The 23,435-nt window shown below is 40.4% G+C and overlaps 1 protein-coding gene across 1 annotated transcript in view; it reads left to right on the forward strand.

The window, feature by feature from the left end:
* The window catches only part of LOC134531312 (uncharacterized), a 69,444-nt gene that overhangs the window by 14,160 nt on the left and 31,849 nt on the right, over window positions 1-23,435 (forward strand). The window contains exon 4 of the mRNA XM_063367006.1: window positions 7,781-7,931. Within this exon, the coding sequence (XP_063223076.1) occupies window positions 7,781-7,931 (151 nt within the window). The remainder of the gene's footprint in view (window positions 1-7,780; window positions 7,932-23,435) is intronic.

The following is a 23,435-nucleotide window of genomic DNA, read 5'->3' on the forward strand; positions in this document are numbered from 1 at the left end:
AACGTACGAATCTACGCGAGCAGTAAACATTTTGCCTGTGAATGTCATAAGAATAAACTGTAATTTGGCAAGTGGAACGTATTTCAACGGGAGACTAAGCACCATGCTGCACGAGTTTTCGCTAATGGTCCCGCCAGGATGTAAACTGGTCGAAGTACCGCAGAGCATAATTTCCGTTCCAGTCGTCGTGAAGTGCGCACATGAAGTCGTCGTCAGAATCGTTGACCAGCGAGGACGATTAGTGAATTTTCAAGACGAAGAAATGACATTACGTCTGCACTTGAAGCGATGGGCATAAAGTTCGTGACACCAAACAGTAATATGCGTGAATAAGATCAGTTCTCTACCAGACATCGGTGCATTAACACGTGACAGCACAAAGTTTCTTCTTAGTATTGGAAAAGTGCCGAATAAATATTGAAGACGAAATCCTAAACGTGGAAGATACGGTCATTTTTGATGACAGCATTACGAAAATGGAATTGTACGAGTAACAGCCTTTCCTGCTCGGACCCTACGCACTACCTTCAGAAGTACGCATTGCTGTGCAGCACCAAGATAACTGTACTATACCTTCGCAGTCATTTCTACGTATAAGAGGCACGCTGACAAAAGCGGATGGTACGCATCCGACAACGACTTTAATATCCTGCAATGGTATTCTTCACCTAATCGAACGCATTACATATGTACTCATTGGCATCGAGGTAGACCAGACGAGAGATGTACGCATAACATCTGCTATGAAATTACCTTTCGCTCACGCCAAATGAACTGTCTGCTGCAAAGATGTCTGGTTGGGCTTTCGAGGATGAATATAAGCTTCCGGTTTATGCCGAAGGGAAGTTCGAAGTTTGTGTTCCTCTGTCTATGCTTCTTGGATTCGCTGAGGACTACAAGCATATAATCATTAATTCGAAACAAGAGCTCGTACTGCTTCTAGCCAACACACACATTAATGCAACTTTCGCCGCTGCAGAAAATCCTCAAAATGTCTCGCTAACACTACAGTCTACAGTGGATGCTGCCCCACATCCAAGTGAGCACAGTTGAACGAGTAAAGATGCTTAATAACATAGAAAATGGCAAGAACTTCGATGTACCATTCCGGTCCTGGAGCCTGGAAACTTATCCTGGCTTGCCTCAGAGTCAACGCATTAATTGGATAGTAAAGTCCAGCTTCGCTACGGAAAAGCCTAGATACATCATCGTCGGGCTTCAGACCGGAAGACAGCTCAATGCAGGAGTAAGTCGCTCCTTATTCGATAACTGTCAAATATGTAATGTAAAAAGATTTTTAAACAGAGAAATCTATACCTATGTTGATATGAACATGGACTTAGAAAACGGAAGAAACTTCTTGCATATCAAATTTACGCCAAGTTTCAGCAAGCATAATATGGGCGGAGACAGTCACCGAAACTGAGTTCCGACAGTTTCAAGAACAAGGCTCTGTTAATGGTGTTTGACTTTTCCAAACAGGATGATCGAATAAATTCAAACATCATCGACTGTAGGATCGAGATATCGACTAGCGAAAATATTCCACCAAACACCTATGCTTTTTGTCTGATACTTTACGATCGGCTTGCATCATACAATTGTAGAGACAAACTTGTGAAAGTTCTGACGTAAATACTGATTCGTTTGCGATATTAACTTTGTTATGACCAAACATTGCTAGCAACAAGATGTACTGCAACCTGCAAGGTTTTCAGAGCCAACACGGATTCGTGCTCAAGGAAATTTCCATCACCTCCGGGACAAAACTCGAACCCGCACATTTCAACCTCAGTACCCTGGAAATTATTAGATGAAAAAATTAAACGCACAAAGGAATGGTTATTTAAATACTAACATGGCCTGGAGTGGGACAAAGGTATAATTCCGTACCACCAAGTAAAAAACACTATTGGAGATTTATTATTTCTAAACTAAATAATTTACGTTGCTGTACCTGAGCAGAAGAAATGGCTGAGCAAGTTTTGTGATGAGTCAGTTGAAATGGTAGACCTACAGACCGACTATGGCTGTCCTTCCATGCGCAAGCTTAGTGAAATGTATGACGTGCAACCACATGACAAATTTGAACGTGTCTGTGCCTGTAAAAACTCGCAGGTAATGCAGAAATTGCACACACAGAATTAGTAGTATCCTGCATATATAAAAGGCGTGCATCCTTTCGTGCCTTCAGTTGACGTTCGACCTGCAAGAAGATGTTTACGTTTCATCCTGCTAACATGTACGTGAGCGTAAGACCTAGCTTCAGCAGTGTCGAGTACAGCTACTGGGATGCCGGGTATCTATGTACATATACAGAAACCTGTGATTGAGGCGCTCAGAATTGGCGGTTTACGCACTTTCCTGTGTCCTACGAACTGACTCAGCAGTTATTAGATTGTTGCGAACCTGGAAACTGTGCCGTCTATCACATGAGACCGCACACAATCCTTCCTGCTAGCATCGCTGAGGTAGTCGCCTCGTCTGCACGAGCAACACCAAACATGAGCGTGTTGCAACCTGTTGCGACCTGTGATGCTTCTACGCAGACGTCCAAACGACGTGCGTCTCTTCGTCAAAGTTCAGGCAGTAAATCTGTCCCAACTAGCACTGCAGTAAAGCCAAGGCACATACGTGGTCACAGACGTCATCGATTATGTCTCACCGGAGGTTTCGTCGGCGCAGAAGATGACCAACTGGAAATCTGTGTTCCTGATCATGTGACCTGCAAACCAGTTGGAACCGGAGTCGACGAGGCAGTTCGTGCGCCATTAAAGACTTTGCTTGCGAAAATGCTTAATTCCTTAACCTAATATGAATTTGTGTAATTTTTCTAAACAAATATGTAAAACTTGAACTTGTGTGTTTTTTATTGCTGTAATTTTAATGTACCTAATAAAATTTTTTTTTAAATACAGTCAATATTTTGACTCATACAGTATACCATTGGGCCTCGAGTATATAATTAAGGTTCAGACGACTGAACCCTCAGTTCAGCTCTGGCCGCGGTGCAGTATGGAGCTCCTCTGTTCAGTAAGTTTCGCGAGATTTAGTTACTGTTCCAATGACGGCCTTGATGAACGATCTATCATCAACATCGCGGACCCTGATGGTACCAACGATGACAACAGCGACTACAGCAACAGCGGAGAGCTCAGTGGCTGCGGTGTCGACAGCTGCGGAGATCCCAACGTTATTGGTGCCATCAACTGCAGACATTTCGACGGAGTCTGCGATACCTGCATAGACTTGTGCTTTTCCAATCGGATGAAGTTTCACCAGCATCATTGCAGACTTCAAAGAACTACGAACATTCACCGAGTCAGTGTAAATACGGTGGTGCATCATTTACTAAACCTACAAATGCGCGCAGACATGAAAAAAGCAGTTGTCCGAATAATTTACTGAAAAGAACAGAGTTTCAATGTAACAAGTACAATAAACTAATTTCACGTCTCGATAGCCTACATCGTCATTATAAAAAATGTTCCGAGAAAGTTAAGTGCAAGTTTAATGATCATGGTTATTGTTGTGACTCGTGTTGTACCAGCTAATGAGAATATATATGTGAGACTCTGGCGATATGAACTTCAGTTCGTCTCTGGCCGCGTTGTCGTGCGGATAGGATAGTTAGACTTGACTAACATAATAGACCAGTATCTAGCTATTCTTAAGAACTCGATGGCATCATTACCACTATTAACACCAACCTGGATGGAAAGTCTATCATCATCAGTGCAGAGCCCGATGACAGCACAGCAGGAGATTTCGACGCGTGCAACATCTTTCGCAGAGCAGTCTTTGAAGGCTTCAGAAGTTAACATTTCAGTGGTGTTACAATGGTTGTCAACAGTGCCATTGACATTGATGAAGGAAGGAGCATCCAACGGTGTTCCATCACCCAACTATACGAACTATGAGAAGATCAAAAACTTGAAATTACGGGATTATGTAATACACAATTGTAATAAATACTCTGAACGCATTAAATATCAGTGCAACAGGTGTTTAAGCCAGTTTATACACTATGGAAGATTAAAACGACACCTCAGGAATTGTGATAGACTGGCTGTATATTCACCAGAATCAAGCTGTATATTTTGTAACAAAACATTAGCAAATATTCAAAGTGCAAAACAACATGAATTTTATCACTGTCCATTTAATGAAATCGATAATTCTTCTCTATGTGAAAAATGTAGTGTACCGATGTGTCGACCTGATAAAGTGAAAAGACATTTAAAAACATGTAGAAAACTTACTTAGTACAATAAGAAGGCTGTTTAAAACGAGAAATGTTCACGACATTAGTAATTTGCCAGTGTTTTTTGTACTTGTTGTAGTGTAGAATTTATGTAATAAAATTTCTGTTTTTAAAAGAACTTTTGGAGATTTTATTTTTTTAAACCTGTAACCTTTACCTGAAATTACTTCATTTTGTTTATTGTCCATTTATAGATTCTATAGGTGAATTAATTATTGATTTTTTTATGAATTTAATAATTTTTTATATATTTATGGGTCAATAAATACAAATTTCCAAGATGGCGGACATAACGGCTTACTGGAGGCTGGTTGTATAGGGTTTTAAGCCTCTTTAAGAATTTACAACATGATTTATTGAAATTATTATTTTTTACATAAAATTACAATTTTTTTGCATCATCCAGGGATCGAAAATACGGACAGGTATCGATCTAATCATACAGTATAATGATTTAAAATTTATTTATTGAATTTTGGAATTTTTCTCGAATCTCTAGCAGTAAAAGTACGGATTTTCAAAATGGCGGACACATCATGCTAATTGACGATATAAATGCTATGAACAAATTGGTGGGGGGTCACTCGCCAGCAGCCACCATGAGGGAAGGATCGGTCATTTTTTTGCCCTCACTGGGTTCGAACCGAGGACTCCGAGCTCCTAGTCGTAAATATATGTTTTTAAAATATTTTTTATTTAAATTTTTTTATGAATTTAAATTTTTTCATTAAAATCGGATAGTAAATAAAGATTTTCAAAATGGCGGTCGTAATGGAAATTGCAATGGTGGAGTCATAATTCAAAATTGTGGAATGTTCGAGAAAACAAAATGACGTCATCCAAGATGGCGTATCCAAACTAGCCGCCGGGGTCAAGGTCAAGGCCAACCAAGATGGCCGCCGTGATGTCACAATCCAAGATGGCGGAAAAACACCAAGACACCACCGCCTGGCGCCTGCGCTCGGAGGAACTATTATATACTACTGTGATTGTATGATAAAGCTCGTAGCTTTAAATAGAAAAAAACATGTAAGCATTTCTACATAGATATTCCTAATTTATAACGGAAAAAGTTAACTGTTGAACAAAAATGTATATATTTTTTAGTTTCTGTAAACGTTACCTGTGTATAAGCAACAACTAACCTTATAAGCTATAAATATACCTGATATTATTAGATATTCCCTCCAAAGATCATCAGCATAGTTGTGCCGTAAATTAGGCATTTCGTCACCTTTTAATTTTTTTCTATAATTTTAAAATTTTTGGGGTTTCTTATTTTTTTAATTTATCTGGTTGTTAATGGGGGTGTTTTACTTTTTGTTAGGCCGGTGTACACCACGGATTTAAACTTTGTTGCAATGGACCGAAGCCCCTTCCCAGGGGGCCAATCTGATATTTTGCTGTCTAATGTGGACATGGTCAGCCCGGTTGAAATTTCTCTCGCCTGCAGTCACGTCCCGAGTTTGTAATTTTAATTCCCTGCATGACCGAAACTGCATAGAGCAGCTCCTGGGCTGCAAGCTGCTACCTTGTAGAGACCTGCTGAGAATAGCATGTCTCGTCACGAAGCAGTCTCCAGTGGAGCTGCGTTCCCACCGGAGTGGCGTTTTCTGTGCCCCCCTTCCTCTCTCTCCACATCACTTTAGTTCTGAGAAATCCAGGAGCAGTGACCTGACATGAACTTAGCCAAGAAACCTAAAGAGACCTCCGCGAAACCTAGCGGCAGAAAAAAGCAACTTCACCCATGGTGGCCAGCGAGCCGAGACTATGCTCATGACACCTGGTGGCAAGTCAGCTCACCACGTCAAGTAGTTCCCCCTTACGCCGCTAGAAAGCAGCGTCGCGGTGCCATAAGGCACTATGCTTTCTTCTCCCGACCTGTAGAAGTCGATTGTTCGTTGCTTTCGTTTCGGTCCGGTAGAGAGCGCGCATGTCGTGTTCTTGTCACGCCCGCCTCGGACTTCTTCGGAAATCTTAGGCTTAGAACCGAACCTTCCCCCCTCCTCCCTAGGGCTTTAGCGCCTGTTTTAATTAGAAGCCTCGTCCGCCCTCGGGGACTCAGTCCTCTGATCGTGGCTACTGAAGACTTCTTCTCGACGTCCTCTGCGCTAGGAGGCTTTTCGCGGGAACGGCGATTTTCGGTTGCACTAAAGATGTAGTCAGTTGCTTAAGGGATGTGATCCCATTTGTACAGTAGCCAGGCAGAGGTAGTTTTAGAAAAGTCATGCGTAGTTAAATTTTTTTTATTTATATTTAATTCTAAATATTCTGGTTTCCTTCGCGCATCCGCGAGTTTTCGGTGCGCGTCATCCTGATGTCGGCGCGAGACACCTCGCGAGCCCGGTTTCCCCCCCCAAATTCCCGTTGTTGGCTTTCGCGCCAACTGTGTAGGACTGTCTGGACGCAGGTCTAATTCGTTTTGACTTTGGGCTGTGTTTCAGACAGGGTCGAAGTTACGGAGGAGAGAAATTGCTCCCCGCATGATCTTCGGGACCTCCAGCTGATCCCCCCCCCCCCTTGTTAGAAGAGTTTGGCCGGCAGTCCGAGATCATCCTGGAAAGACCCGGGTGATATAAAATATATATATATTTTTTTTCACTTAAATAGAAGGAACTAAAACAAAGATACCAGCGAGCAGTGTTTTAAGGACGTCATCCTCAAGAATCTGTAAAATCGAGGAAACTCATAAATATATGTAATTGTTGGGACATTCAAATTTGGTGCAATTTTTAAATTTTTGATTATGTAATAATTTTTTTGTTAAGGTGTAATATGTACTATTTTAAATAATCCTGGGGCGCCCCCTTTTAACTTTGTTAATTACTAAGATTTTTATTGTCAGGTTTGAATAATACGAACACAAAATTCCTTAATAATAAACCAGGGAACCTATAGACCAAGCTACTTGTGTAGTGTTAATTTATTTATGATATACCTTCTTCCCTTAAAAGATCCACCAGCTCCCAAGTTGCTTGTGTCAGGGAGATCCAAATTATCTTGTTCTCCACCTCGTGCCACCTCTGGTCAATAACTAAATTTTTCTTATTTTTCTTACCCAGCAAGTTTCCAAGGCTCTTTTTAATCAATTTAAAATAATTAAATTTTGAGGCACGAGGGGTGTTTCATAGTTTAAAAATACTTTTTCCGATCATGCACTTTGTTTGAAACAGAACGATCGTTTGGCGACCAAATAAGGCATGGAATTAAAATTTGTAAGGAAATGGCATGCTAAGGATTAGTTTAAGCATTGAATAAATACTATACATATTCAATGGTTTAAGTTCTTTTTACCCTACCATAGCCATAATGCAAAACCCAAAAAATTACAGTAATGGTGCTTGTCATGATTACGATTAATAAGTACGTATTTGTATTTTGGTCCCTTCACAATATCACGTCCATTATTAAATCACTACCCTTCACCCAACGTTTTTAATGTCCCGCAAACATGGCACAGACCTTCAACTGGACAAAAGCGACTTCACGTCGTGAGGAATATATTTTTATTTTCAGCTACCAATGAGAAGTGAGGTGTCTCTTCTACCAGTCATGGTTTACATCCACGGCGGGGCGTTTACGACTGGCTCAGGCAACCGCTCACCAGGACAGTTGCTCAACTACGGAGTGGTGGTGGTCTCAGTCATCTACCGCCTCAGCGTGTTTGGTGAGTCACTTTGCGGGAGGAGTAAAATCAGCTGTGGAAGATAAAATTTACATCATCAAATGGCATAGGATTAAAATGCCTAGCAACAACTAATTGGTTCAATGACTTTTCGATTAAGTGTGTGTGTGTCGGCAAAATGACTGTCAGTATCCTGCCTATCAGTCAAACTATTTTCGGTCTAACTCTCGATGAAACGACTGTTGGTTTAATGTCCAGCGGTTAAATAAATTTCGGTGAAACGACTGTTTGTGTATTGCCCATCGGTCGAAAGTATATTGCCTGACATTTAAATAACTTTCGGTAAAACGACTGCCAGTCTACTGCCTGGAGGTTACAAAACATTCGACAAAATTGTCGGTGTACTGCCTGGCTGTTAATAAACTATCGGTGAAACCTTGTTGTGTATGCCTGGCTGTTAAAAAACTTTGTTGGCGAAACGACTGTCGGTGTATTGCCTGTCGGTCGAACGATTTTCGGTATACTGCCTTGGCTGTTAAATATTTTTTGGCGAAACGACTGATGGTGTACTACTTGGCTGTTAAAATACTTTTGGTGAAATCCTGTTGCGTACTGCCTGTCGGTCAAACGATTTTCAGTATACTGCCTGGCTGTTAATTAATGTTCGGAAAAATGATCGCCTGTCTACTGCCTGGCTGTTCGATAACTTTCGGCAAAACGATTGTTGGCGTACTTCCTGTCGGTCAGATGATTTTCGGTATATTACCTGGCTGATAAATAACTTTCGGTGAAATGACTGTTGATCTACTGCCTTGTTGTTAAAAAAATTTCCGCGAACGGGCTGGTGGTCTGAAGCGTGTGGATTAAACTATCATTTATCTACTGCCACAGCTCAGCTGGATGAACTCTGTGTTCGACACGTTCAATAGGCGAGCATGATTATATTAATGAAAATATCTATCTTTGACTCAGTGTGTCGAATTTATAAAAATTCACCTTAATGCAGTGCACATATGTTGGAATAATGTGTAGTTTAGTGTTGCTTGGCTTCTGGGTTGTAGCTGCGTCGAAGGCGATGATATCGCCTACGTTTCGGTCGACGTTGCAGTCCCCATCATCTGGGAGCAGTTCCTTACGAATTACCAGTTCCACACCATAACCAACATCCCACTATACAAGAAAAGATAAATGAAAGAATCAGTAGAAATATTAAAACACCCATCAAACATAAATAGAGAGGATGGATAATTATTAAGCAGAATATGGGACCCACTCTCAGAAATAATCGCAACCTAGATCTACATCCAACGACAGATCGCCTCTCAGCGTGGAGGGGCTGTAGTACAACAAAAATTGCAATAACCTCAGTAGGTAATTACTCCCTGATAATGGCGACTACAACGTCGACCGAAACGTCGGTGGTATCTTTGACTCCGGCGCTACTACAACCCAGAAGCCAAGCAACTCCAAAAAAAAAAAGAGCACGAAAGCCTGCGATCTTTATTAATGGTAGATAAGTTTATCAGTCTGCGAGACAAGCTGTGTAACAATAAAAAAACAATCTAAAGAATATTATTGGAATTCCATCGTTATTTAATGTTTTTGTTCTAAAGGAACAAAAAATAATCTTTTTAATTACCTCTTCTCTAAATATAGACATTAGATTAGCAGCATATGTTCCCTCGTTATGATTATTTGGGAAGATTTTTCGCGTAAAATTAAGTGAACCATTATGTCCAATATAATGCACAGTACGCACTTGTATTCATTTATCACGCGTGGCACTACAAGCTCTCACTACTATGTATTTGTGCAAAATTCTTTTGTTTTTATTTAAACTGTTTTTTTTTTGACACACGACATTGCTGGTGACACTATGTCGTAAGAAACCTCAACACAGACAGAAGAGATGAATATACAAAACAAATGAAAGTGCCAACACATAGAAAACAAGCCAAAATCAAGATGTCAAAAAATTAAAGAACATATTCTTTACAGAAAATTCCGTGTAAGGAATTAGTCAAAATATTATTATACACACAGACAAACATAGAGGGATAACGACGAAACAGTAGCAACAATGACAGTTAATAAGAACTATATCGATATTGAATAACACAGTTACAAACAGACGAACTCAAAGGAGATACTTAATAGATAAAGTATACACATAACAACACAGAGGCGAACCTAGCGATGTGGAAAAAAAAATTCTGGACATTATGGGTCTATTATTACCCCGTGCGGGGGCGAGCAGCCCACGTCCATCTCTACCAGCACTGCCAGTTACAATTGAACCCAGATAACCTTGACTTCACCATGGCTAGTTGCGTAGACACGGTAGAGACGCAAAACTAAATTATGTATTCAATAGGTTATTGCAGCGTTCATACCAATTACTTTATAAGCAAACATTTAAATTTATTCCAGATAAATTATAATACATGAACTACAGACAAGAGTAGTATAACATAGCCAGTCCGGAAACAGGCCTCAGGCGGTGGATTGAGATTGTCGGTCCGCCATCTTGGATTTGTGACGTCACGGCGGCAAAAATTCCTCAAAATTCCTCAAAAATGACTCAAAATGACTCAAAAATTCCCGTTTTAAGAAAAAATTTCCCTTTTTCGAGGGAAAAATTCCCGTTTCGAGGGAAAATTTCTCGATTTAGTCCTTAAAAATCCCAACGGCTAGAAATGTCCTGATAGAGGCTTAAGCATCCTTAACTCAAGCCTCAGTTAAGCCTCTATCAGGATGTGACCTTGACCTTTGACCTTGACCCCGACGGCCATCTTGGATCCACCATCTTGGATGACGTCATTTCGTTTTCTCGAACATTCCGGCATTGTGTTATCGGCCATTTTGAATTATGACGTCACCGTTGCAATTTCCGTTACGGCCGCCATCTTTAAATTTATTATCCGATTTTAATGAAAAAAATTTAAAAATTATAAAAAAAATTAAATAATAAAAAATTTAATAAAATATTTAAAAAACAAACATTTACGACACGGAGCTCGGAGTCCTCGGTTCAAACCCGACGAGTGCAAAAAAAATAAAAATGGCGACCGATCCTTCCCCCGCGGTGGCTGCAGGCATACTGACTCCCTCCACTTTTTTTTTCAAAGCATATATATATATCGTCAGGTAGTATGACGTCATGGCCGCCATCTTGTCCTCGTCTGCTGGAAGCCATCATCAGTGTATCGTCGGCGAGAGTGCGCTGACGCCATGTTAGTTTAATTCTTATCCGCTAGAGTGCAGTAATCATTTATTATTGCTGTGACATCCGACATCTTGTCATTTGGCCGCCATCTTGAAAATCCATAATTATTTAGCTAGAAATTCGGGAAAAATTCCAAAATTCATTAAATAAATTTGTAATCTATATACTGCTCGATTAGGTCGACTAAGGTCCTTGGTACGATCTAGGACGATGCAAAAAAATTAAATATAACATCAATTTAACACAATAGTAACAGGTTCGAGGAATTAAACACCACAAGTTCTTTTACAAACATAATATTTATTACATAATTTCTATTCTACTAAAGGATCATTTGCGAAAGCCAGCAATCTTATAATCATTTAGTTCCGCAGCGGTGTGAAATGACTAATTCTTAGCTCCAATCGGTTTATACTAGACAGAGTCCAGCCAGATCATTTACAGACATAGTCCACCTCTTCTTGACAGAGTTTCTGGATACCGTTTTTAACAGTTTGCTTCACATCGTTAGAACTGTAAATTACTGCAGCCGATGTCTTGAATGCACACTTCTTCACTTTGTCATCGAACGGATATGGCTTTCCATATATACAGTCCAACCACAAGTTATATTTCAAAGGTCCGTTTGTTGCTACATCATCAGTAAGCTGATTGATTATCTTCTGTCTGATATCGTCAAGAAAATTACAAATGTCCTTCGACTCACCGAACGTATTTAGATAATAGTAGTCTTTCAACGTTCCACGAAATGCAGACTGCGTCAAGTAGAAGCCATTATCGTTCACTTGTAATGCGCCGAACACAGTCTTAGGTTTATTTTCCTGTTCAGACGTCATACCAATCGGTTGCTACACATCGGTTTTCTTGCTTGTACGCTCACGAGCCTTCAACCTAAACCGAGGAGTTGAAATTTCTGCAGGTAGTTCAGCAGTAGCAACACGGACTTCACCTTTACAGTTTTTCGCATGTAGTCGCAAATTATCAATTCTAGTAAACCATTCATGACACTCATCACATCGAAACTTCATGCGAGATGGATTCTTCATGCATTTGCTCCGCTCATGTCTTCGTGCATCATGAGCAAATGCGAACGACGTATCACAGTAGCTGCAAGGATACCGTGGTGATGAAGACGAAACTTTCAGACCCGATCCAGATACTGACGTTGCCGTAGTTGCACCATCTCCAGGCATACTCTTATGAACATCAATGCATCGTTGTTGCGCCGAAACCTTTACTTTCTGCCGAACAGCAGGACCTTTGCATGCCTTCATGTGCGTTTTCATATTATCTTTTCTGGTAAACTGCTTATGACATTTCTCACAAACAAACATTTCACGATATAGGTTCTTGGCACATTCTCTATTCTCATGTCGTCGAGCATTGCTGTTGTTTGAGAAAATCTTGTCGCAGTAACAGCACCGATGTTCGTTAGTTGTTGTCGATTCGGCATCCATTGAAGTCTCCATTGATGGCGAACCAGCGTTCGCCGAGTTTCCCTGTGCAGCCAGCACTAGAGGCATTAATGTCTCTTCTGCTGGCGGTACCACGTATGTTGAAGTCTCCTCCAGTGTTGACATCGACGTTGCCAACGGGATCTGCTCCACCATCGTCGACGCTGACGTCAAGGTTCCCGCAGTCGATGGTACAACCTCCATCGAGTTCGTCGTTAAAGTCGATAAAGATGCCATCGAGTTCGCAAGAACAGGTAATTACGTGATTAATGCACCAGAAGAAACAAACTAGGTGATCCTTACACCAACGACGTCAGTAACAAACTGAGCGACCTGCTGTCTAGGACTCACTTATATACATGCACCGTATGGAATAATACGCTAGTCAAATCAAGAACCATTTACAATAATACTAGAGTCAAAACAACATTAAAAATAGAAGGACCATCAACGAAAAGGCAGCACATTTGGAAGCACCGACAACGAAAAGGCAGCACATTTGGAAGCACCGACAACGAAAAGGCAGCACATTTGGAAGCACCGACAACGAAAAGGCAGCGCATTTGGAAGCACCGACAACGAAAAGGCAGCACATTTGGAAGCACCGACAACGAAAAGACAGCACATTTGGAAGCACCGACAACGAAAAGGCAGCACATTTGGAAGCACCGACAACGAAAAGGCAGCACATTTGGAAGCACCGACAACGAAAAGGCAGCACATTTGGAAGCACCGCCAACGAAAAGGCAGCACATTTTGGATGCACCATCGAATAAGGAAGCACCGACAACGAAAAGGCAGCACATTTGGAAGCACCGACAACGAAAAGGCAGCACATTTGGAAGCACCGACAACGAAAAGGCAGCACATTTGGAAGCACCGACAACGAAAAGGCAGCACATTTGGAAGCACCGACAACGAAAAGACAGCACATTTGGAAGCACCGACAACGAAAAGGCAGCACATTTGGAAGCACCGACAACGAAAAGGCAGCACATTTGGAAGCACCGACAACGAAAAGGCAGCACATTTGGAAGCACCGACAACGAAAAGGCAGCACATTTTGGATGCACCATCGAATAAGGAAGCACCGACAACGAAAAGGCAGCACATTTGGAAGCACCGACAACGAAAAGGCAGCACATTTGGAAGCACCGACAACGAAAAGGCAGCACATCTGGAAGCACCGACAACGTAAAGGCAACACATTTGGAAGCACCGCCAACGAAAAGGCAGCACATTTTGGATGCATCATCGAATAAGGAAGCACATTTGGAAGCACCGCCAACGAAAAGGCAGCACATTTTGGATGCACCATCGAATAAGGAAGCACCGACAACGAAAAGGCAGCACATTTGGAAGCACCGACAACGAAAAGGCAGCACATTTGGAAGCACCGACAACGTAAAGGCAGCACATTTGGAAGCACCGACAACGTAAAGGCAGCACATTTGGAAGCACCGACAACGTAAAGGTAGCACATTTGGAAGCACCGACAACGAAAAGGCAGCACATTTGGAAGCACCGCCAACGAAAAGGCAGCACATTTTGGATGCATCATCGAATAAGGAAGCACATTTGGAAGCTCCATCAACTAAAAAAGGCAAAAAGGAAGCACAAGTTACAAGATCTAAGTCTTAGTAAGAAATCATAATACAAGAAATAAAAACATTACATTCTTATAATTTAAATTATTTATTTTATTGCTTTACATTATACAAATGCAAGTAAAACAAGTCATTATTGTATGTAGCCAGCATTCCTCAGTTCCTTGAGTATGAAGGATATTTCTTTGATGCACGAATAGTTTCCTGCACAAAGCGAACCATGTAGAAGTCTTAGCCGGTCAACCAATATGTTTGGATCTTTCCATGATGTGTAGGGGAGAGGCGGCTAGTATGGCCCACTTAAGTAAAAATGACAATAACATAATAAATTACAGAAATAATTCTGCAACACTCTGTATCAAGAATACGTGACACATTTACTTTACAACTATGATGAAACATAAACTCAAATTCATAAAACATTACATATTTTGTATCATTTCATGAATGTATGCATTCACCATTAAGCGGTTGATGTAGGGTAGTATGGCCCATAACATAAAGCCATACCATATTAATGGAATAAAACACATTTTAAGGTACAGAAGTGCTAAAACACTGTACATTGTTTACAAATGAAGCCATTACTTAAGCAATTAAGTGTTACGTTTACAATAGTCGCAGTAGTAATACAAAGTATTATCAATATCTGCACAAAGTTCATGTGCCCACCCTTCACATGTATGACACTGAATCCAATTTTCAACTAAATATTCACCACAAACAATACAGTCAACATTTTCACCATTCGCTAAGTCCGATGAACCCTCAAAATGAGAGTTATGCTGTTTACTTTTCGTCTGTACCATCATTAACACATTTGATTTAGTTTTTGCTCCTTTTGAATGTCCTGGCTGATCTCTCTGTTCTTTTTCCAATTTTAGTTGGTTTTTTTTCTGAGCTTCTTCTTTTCTGATTTCTGTGTTTTTCTTTTCTATAAGTGCATCTTTTATTGGAGTTGAGGTCATAATCTCACTTCTTTCTGCCTTCCTCTTACGACTTGTCAGTCTTTTATCACTACACGATGGTAGAGGAGACAATTTTTGGAGGTTTTTCACAAACTCGGAACAGCTAACACTAAGATGTGAATGTGTGTGTAGTTTCAAAGAAGTCTCAACAATTAGTAGAACAGCTGATACTTCAGGCACCCTCGATGTATCAGGAGAAAGCACAGCAGACATCGGAACAGCAGCTGCAGCAGAAGTTCCAGCAAGCGATGGTACTGCAGCTGGGTCGCCAGGCACCCTTGATGGATCAGGAAAAGACACTGCAGATGTTTGAACTACAACAGTTGCAGAAGTTCCAGTAGTTGATAGAACAGCTAATAGGCCTACGTCAGTCGTCCTCGATGGCTGAGGAGATGTCATGGTAGAGGTTTGGACAGCAACTGCAGCTGAAGTTTCAGGTGTGATTGATTTCGAGTGGCTGAGTGATATGTTGGTTAACTCACTGCCTATGAAGTCCAAATCAGTGAATATTTGTGAATTCCAGGGATATATTACTGTGCATCTGAAGCCATTTTCTGCTATTTCCAAACGGCTGGCTTGCCTGTATGCATCTGCGACAAATTTTGCGATGTCATATTCGTTTATCTTGAGTCCAGGATTGGCCCTCATCCACAAACTGCAAGCGACTTGGTAGGCACTCTGGGATACTTAGCATATGAACATGGTTTTCACGTGCATACATGATGACATCTTGTTCCTTGTGGCTGCTGTGCCCATCCAGGATAAGTAAAACTGGATCATTTACAGTAGGCTTTGTAAATGAAACAAAATGTTTCAGCCATGACAAAAATGCTGGACCATTCATCCATCCGGTGGGGGTTGGGAAATGGCTACTTTCTGTAGGAGCACCAATCATTAGTCGATCATTTATTATCTTCCGGGGGAATATAAAAAGAGGTAGTATGAAATGACCTGTTGCACTCATACAAACATGAGTGTTACTGTGCGACCTTTCTCCCCCAAAGTCATTTTCCCAACTTGGCACTTTCCTTTAACTGAAATCACCATCTAATTTTCGTGAACGCATGTAACCCCTGTTTCATCTGCGTTATACATTTTAGATGGACGAAAAGAATAGTCTTCTTGAAGCTTCGTAAGTTGATCGAAAAATCTTTCAACTTGGGGTTTGTTAAAACCTACTGATCGCATTAAGCTAGTTGATTGTAGTTTCCGATAACTTAGCTCGGGTTGTCGTTTCATGAAATCCATATAAAAATATTTCCCCGAATTTACTTTCCCTGTTGAATCTATGAGGCAACTTCAAACTTTCTGCTAGTTCGTATGCAAGCTTTAGGAATTCATGTCTCGATAATGGCATAAGTCATGCATCCAAATCTTTCATATGCCTTACAAGCTCGTTTTCATACATCTCATCAAAAATTACTTTGAAGCTTCCAAGCTGAGGTTTAATTTCCACTTGCGATTTTGTTCTTACAGCCAAAATTTTTCTTCGTAAAGTGGTTCTAGGAACATTATGACGTTCTGCTGCTGCCCGAACCGCTATTTTGTTTTCCAAAACATCTTGCACAGCTGATTTCATCGCATTTTTAGACCATTCTCCTCGCCCTTCTCCAGCGGACTTCTTCTTAAATTTAGGCATCGTCCCTGTAATGAATTAGGCCTAAATGAAATCAGCATGGGCTATGAATAAACACTGCCCGATAATAAAAGTTTAAATTTTCTAACTTTTTCTAACTGCAATTTACCGAAAATTAATGTCTTACAAAATTTGTCCCTGGAATACTGAATCATTCTGCATATTATTTTCAGACTTAATAAACATTCTGAACAAAAAAACTGTTAGGGACAAAAGAAAACATAGTCTGAAGTAAATCAAAAGCAAGGTAAAGATTTTCTTAATTCGGAACAGCCTTAATTTTGAAATAAAATACAAACTGCGCTCATTTAAAGGGGTCAAGAATTTGATATTAACTATTTTTGGTATAACTTGCGACTCTAAAATATGTTTTTATGTCCATAAACTTGGGATATGCACTGATATTTTAATGGCCCATACTACCCGCACATAGCATGGTCCATACTACCCGATCGACATTACTGGAAGAAAAATAGCGCTTAACTTAAAGGAACGAAAATATATCTTTAAAAGTCTGGGGATATTCCCTACACATAGTGCACTACAATCACAAGTTAAAGTGATAGTTAAAATCCTTACCTATTTCCACTCAGTTAATCTCAAAAGTTATTCGAAACAGCAGCCGAAACGAGTAAAACACACAAAAAAAAGTTTCTTCTGACGCACAGCAATGACAACTACCAACAGTTCGCAAACAGTACACAGGCGTGGGCTCTGCATACACACATCTGTACCATGCTGTTATATTGCGGCAAGTGTGTGAACTAATGACTGGGCCATACTACCCGACGGGCCGTACTACCCGCCACTCCCCTAATCATTCTCTTCTACCACCATCTTCCTTGCACCTTTATAATAAATATTATGATCTCTGGTGTCTTTCGTTTTACCACCAACCTCAGGGTAACTTTCATGTTTGAGACGGTGATCATCACAAGCTTGATCAGATTTATTTAATATATCACGTCGTTTCCATCGTTTCGGTCTCAGGACACCGCCACATTCTTCGATCTTGGCAGCTTTAGGTGCTTCATCATAGTCTATGTCTTTGTCAACAGCCTCAGAGTCACTGTAACAATCACCGTAGAAGGAATCGTCTTCACCCAATTTACCGTAATAATTCGATGTTGATGATGTTGAAGTGTCTTCATCGTCTTCATGCTTCCTTTTTAGGAGTCCATCATTTTTACAAAGTAGGAAAGATCTACTTGAATTCGGCTGGAATATATTCTCACTTTTCACGTTAAGGATTCTTCCATTGTCTTCATTCTTCCGTAAATCATCAACCTTCTTCAATTTAAGTTCTTTGTCGAGATCGGAAGAGCCAAGAAAATTATCGTAATGCAGATCACTCTTCCTTAGGCTAGTAGATTCATCGTTGTCCTCTAGCTTGTACGCAGGCTTGGCGCTACAAGTTCTGCCATGCCTTTTTAGGCTCTCTCCGCGTAAACGACTTGCTACATCGAACACAACTTATCATATTGCGCAGTGGATTTTTAACACAGTCATTCTTCTCGTGTTGTCTTTTATTCTTTCTCAAGATAAACTCTTTACTGCAAAACTTACACCTATGTTCTTTCGATACAGCGTCAGATCCCAAATCGGAATTCATATTAGTTACTGAGACTAATGCCAGATACCAATTGAATGTTTTAAATTAGATTCAATACTTAAATAGAAATTTTTTCATATTTCATCAGCGAGAATTAATATATCTCATGCAAAAGTACTTTATGCATGTAGTTCTGCTTTTCAACAACAGATGTCGTCACATGTTGCTTGCAGGTAAATAATATTTAGTTCTTTTATGCGGGATGCGGGATGCTCACTATCGATCGCAAAAGAAGGATGGCTTCGCTAGACTCCAAGGAAAAGAAAGTTCGTCTTACATGTTGGTGCTCCACAGATGTCTCATGGCGTAATATTAATTTGACTGAGTAATGGTATTTGTTAATTCCACCTGATAAAAATATTGCAAGTTTTGATTTAGTAGCAGAAATTATCGAATTAAATGTAACTCCAAATAAAATGACATGTCTCGTTAGACCAAAAAAAAATCCATGCAGAGAGCGGTTTCTCAGAATAGTCAGAAACACTTTAAGAAACCACAGGAATGATTGCAAGAACACGGGAAAAACCATCAAAATATTGTCAAGAATAATCAGGGTCACACTGAGAAAACCACCATAATATTAACAATAATAATCGGAAGCACACGGAGAAAACCATCATAATATTGACCAGATTAATCGGAAGCACACAGAGAAAACCACCACATGTTTTCTTTGATATCATAAAATTACAAGAAAAAATATTTAAAAATAAAAACAAATTAATAAAAAAATAAAAAAAAATAAAAAAATGTATAAACAGTTTCTGCTAGCTTGTAGACTTATCATTGTTGAGCAAAGATAGAGTTCTTGTACAAGCCAGAAATTTATGCATTTTTTTGTTTTTTTTTTATTTTTTTATTAATTTATTTTTATTTTTAAATATTTTTTCTTGTAATTTTATGATATCAAAGAAAACATGTGGTGGTTTTCTCTGTGTGCTTCCGATTAATCTGGTCAATATTATGATGGTTTTCTCCGTGTGCTTCCGATTATTATTGTTAATATTATGGTGGTTTTCTCAGTGTGACCCTGATTATTCTTGACAATATTTTGATGGTTTTTCCCGTGTTCTTGCAATCATTCCTGTGGTTTCTTAAAGTGTTTCTGACTATTCTGAGAAACCGCTCTCTGCATGGATTTTTTTTTGGTCTAACGAGACATGTCATTTTATTTGGAGTTACATTTAATTCGATAATTTCTGCTACTAAATCAAAACTTGCAATATTTTTATCAGGTGGAATTAACAAATACCATTACTCAGTCAAATTAATATTACGCCATGAGACATCTGTGGAGCACCAACATGTAAGACGAACTTTCTTTTCCTTGGAGTCTAGCGAAGCCATCCTTCTTTTGCGATCGATAGTGAGCATCCCGCATCCCGCATAAAAGAACTAAATATTATTTACCTGCAAGCAACATGTGACGACATCTGTTGTTGAAAAGCAGAACTACATGCATAAAGTACTTTTGCATGAGATATATTAATTCTCGCTGATGAAATATGAAAAAATTTCTATTTAAGTATTGAATCTAATTTAAAACATTCAATTGGTATCTGGCATTAGTCTCAGTAACTAATATGAATTCCGATTTGGGATCTGACGCTGTATCGAAAGAACATAGGTGTAAGTTTTGCAGTAAAGAGTTTATCTTGAGAAAGAATAAAAGACAACACGAGAAGAATGACTGTGTTAAAAATCCACTGCGCAATATGATAAGTTGTGTTCGATGTAGCAAGTCGTTTACGCGGAGAGAGCCTAAAAAGGCATGGCAGAACTTGTAGCGCCAAGCCTGCGTACAAGCTAGAGGACAACGATGAATCTACTAGCCTAAGGAAGAGTGATCTGCATTACGATAATTTTCTTGGCTCTTCCGATCTCGACAAAGAACTTAAATTGAAGAAGGTTGATGATTTACGGAAGAATGAAGACAATGGAAGAATCCTTAACGTGAAAAGTGAGAATATATTCCAGCCGAATTCAAGTAGATCTTTCCTACTTTGTAAAAATGATGGACTCCTAAAAAGGAAGCATGAAGACGATGAAGACACTTCAACATCATCAACATCGAATTATTACGGTAAATTGGGTGAAGACGATTCCTTCTACGGTGATTGTTACAGTGACTCTGAGGCTGTTGACAAAGACATAGACTATGATGAAGCACCTAAAGCTGCCAAGATCGAAGAATGTGGCGGTGTCCTGAGACCGAAACGATGGAAACGACGTGATATATTAAATAAATCTGATCAAGCTTGTGATGATCACCGTCTCAAACATGAAAGTTACCCTGAGGTTGGTGGTAAAACGAAAGACACCAGAGATCATAATATTTATTATAAAGGTGCAAGGAAGATGGTGGTAGAAGAGAATGATTACACATCATGGAAAGATCCAAACATATTGGTTGACCGGCTAAGACTTCTACATGGTTCGCTTTGTGCAGGAAACTATTCGTGCATCAAAGAAATATCCTTCATACTCAAGGAACTGAGGAATGCTGGCTACATACAATAATGACTTGTTTTACTTGCATTTGTATAATGTAAAGCAATAAAATAAATAATTTAAATTATAAGAATGTAATGTTTTTATTTCTTGTATTATGATTTCTTACTAAGACTTAGATCTTGTAACTTGTGCTTCCTTTTTGCCTTTTTTAGTTGATGGAGCTTCCAAATGTGCTTCCTTATTCGATGATGCATCCAAAATGTGCTGCCTTTTCGTTGGCGGTGCTTCCAAATGTGCTGCCTTTTCGTTGTCGGTGCTTCCAAATGTGCTGCCTTTACGTTGTCGGTGCTTCCAAATGTGCTGCCTTTATGTTGTCGGTGCTTCCAAATGTGCTGCCTTTTCGTTGTCGGTGCTTCCAAATGTGCTGCCTTTTCGTTGTCGGTGCTTCCTTATTCGATGGTGCATCCAAAATGTGCTGCCTTTTCGTTGGCGGTGCTTCCAAATGTGCTTCCTTATTCGATGATGCATCCAAAATGTGCTGCCTTTTCGTTGGCGGTGCTTCCAAATGTGTTGCCTTTACGTTGTCGGTGCTTCCAGATGTGCTGCCTTTTCGTTGTCGGTGCTTCCAAATGTGCTGCCTTTTCGTTGTCGGTGCTTCCAAATGTGCTGCCTTTTCGTTGTCGGTGCTTCCTTATTCGATGGTGCATCCAAAATGTGCTGCCTTTTCGTTGTCGGTGCTTCCAAATGTGCTGCCTTTTCGTTGTCGGTGCTTCCAAATGTGCTGCCTTTTCGTTGTCGGTGCTTCCAAATGTGCTGCCTTTTCGTTGTCGGTGCTTCCAAATGTGCTGTCTTTTCGTTGTCGGTGCTTCCAAATGTGCTGCCTTTTCGTTGTCGGTGCTTCCAAATGTGCTGCCTTTTCGTTGTCGGTGCTTCCAAATGTGCTGCCTTTTCGTTGTCGGTGCTTCCAAATGTGCTGCCTTTTCGTTGTCGGTGCTTCCTTATTCGATGGTGCATCCAAAATGTGCTGCCTTTTCGTTGGCGGTGCTTCCAAATGTGCTGCCTTTTCGTTGTCGGTGCTTCCAAATGTGCTGCCTTTTCGTTGTCGGTGCTTCCAAATGTGCTGCCTTTTCGTTGTCGGTGCTTCCAAATGTGCTGTCTTTTCGTTGTCGGTGCTTCCAAATGTGCTGCCTTTTCGTTGTCGGTGCTTCCAAATGTGCTGCCTTTTCGTTGTCGGTGCTTCCAAATGTGCTGCCTTTTCGTTGTCGGTGCTTCCAAATGTGCTGCCTTTTCGTTGTCGGTGCTTCCAAATGTGCTGCCTTTTCGTTGATGGTCCTTCTATTTTTAATGTTGTTTTGACTCTAGTATTATTGTAAATGGTTCTTGATTTGACTAGCGTATTATTCCATACGGTGCATGTATATAAGAGAGTCCTAGACAGCAGGTCGCTCAGTTTGTTACTGACGTCGTTGGTGTAAGGATCACCTAGTTTGTTTCTTCTGGTGCATTAATCACGTAATTACCTGTTCTTGCGAACTCGATGGCATCTTTATCGACTTTAACGACGAACTCGATGGAGGTTGTACCATCGACTGCGGGAACCTTGACGTCAGCGTCGACGATGGTGGAGCAGATCCCGTTGGCAACGTCGATGTCAACACTGGAGGAGACTTCAACATACGTGGTACCGCCAGCAGAAGAGACATTAATGCCTCTAGTGCTGGCTGCACAGGGAAACTCGGCGAACGCTGGTTCGCCATCAATGGAGACTTCAATGGATGCCGAATCGACAACAACTAACGAACATCGGTGCTGTTACTGCGACAAGATTTTCTCAAACAACAGCAATGCTCGACGACATGAGAATAGAGAATGTGCCAAGAACCTATATCGTAAAATGTTTGTTTGTGAGAAATGTCATAAGCAGTTTACCAGAAAAGATAATATGAAAACGCACATGAAGGCATGCAAAGGTCCTGCTGTTCGGCAGAAAGTAAAGGTTTCGGCGCAACAACGATGCATTGATGTTCATAAGAGTATGCCTGGAGATGGTGCAACTGCGGCAACGTCAGTATCTGGATCGGGTCTGAAAGTTTCGTCTTCATCACCACGGTATCCTTGCAGCTACTGTGATCCGTCGTTCGCATTTGCTCATGATGCACGAAGACATGAGCGGAGCAAATGCATGAAGAATCCATCTCGCATGAAGTTTCGATGTGATGAGTGTCATGAATGGTTTACTAGAATTGATAATTTGCGACTACATGCGAAAAACTGTAAAGGTGAAGTCCGTGTTGCTACTGCTGAACTACCTGCAGAAATTTCAACTCCTCGGTTTAGGTTGAAGGCTCGTGAGCGTACAAGCAAGAAAACCGATGTGTAGCAACCGATTGGTATGACGTCTGAACAGGAAAATAAACCTAAGACTGTGTTCGGCGCATTACAAGTGAACGATAATGGCTTCTACTTGACGCAGTCTGCATTTCGTGGAACGTTGAAAGACTACTATTATCTAAATACGTTCGGTGAGTCGAAGGACATTTGTAATTTTCTTGACGATATCAGACAGAAGATAATCAATCAGCTTACTGA

Source organism: Bacillus rossius, chromosome 3 (assembly GCF_032445375.1).
Source record: "Bacillus rossius redtenbacheri isolate Brsri chromosome 3, Brsri_v3, whole genome shotgun sequence".
In the NCBI taxonomy this organism is placed as follows: Eukaryota; Metazoa; Arthropoda; class Insecta; order Phasmatodea; family Bacillidae; genus Bacillus; species Bacillus rossius.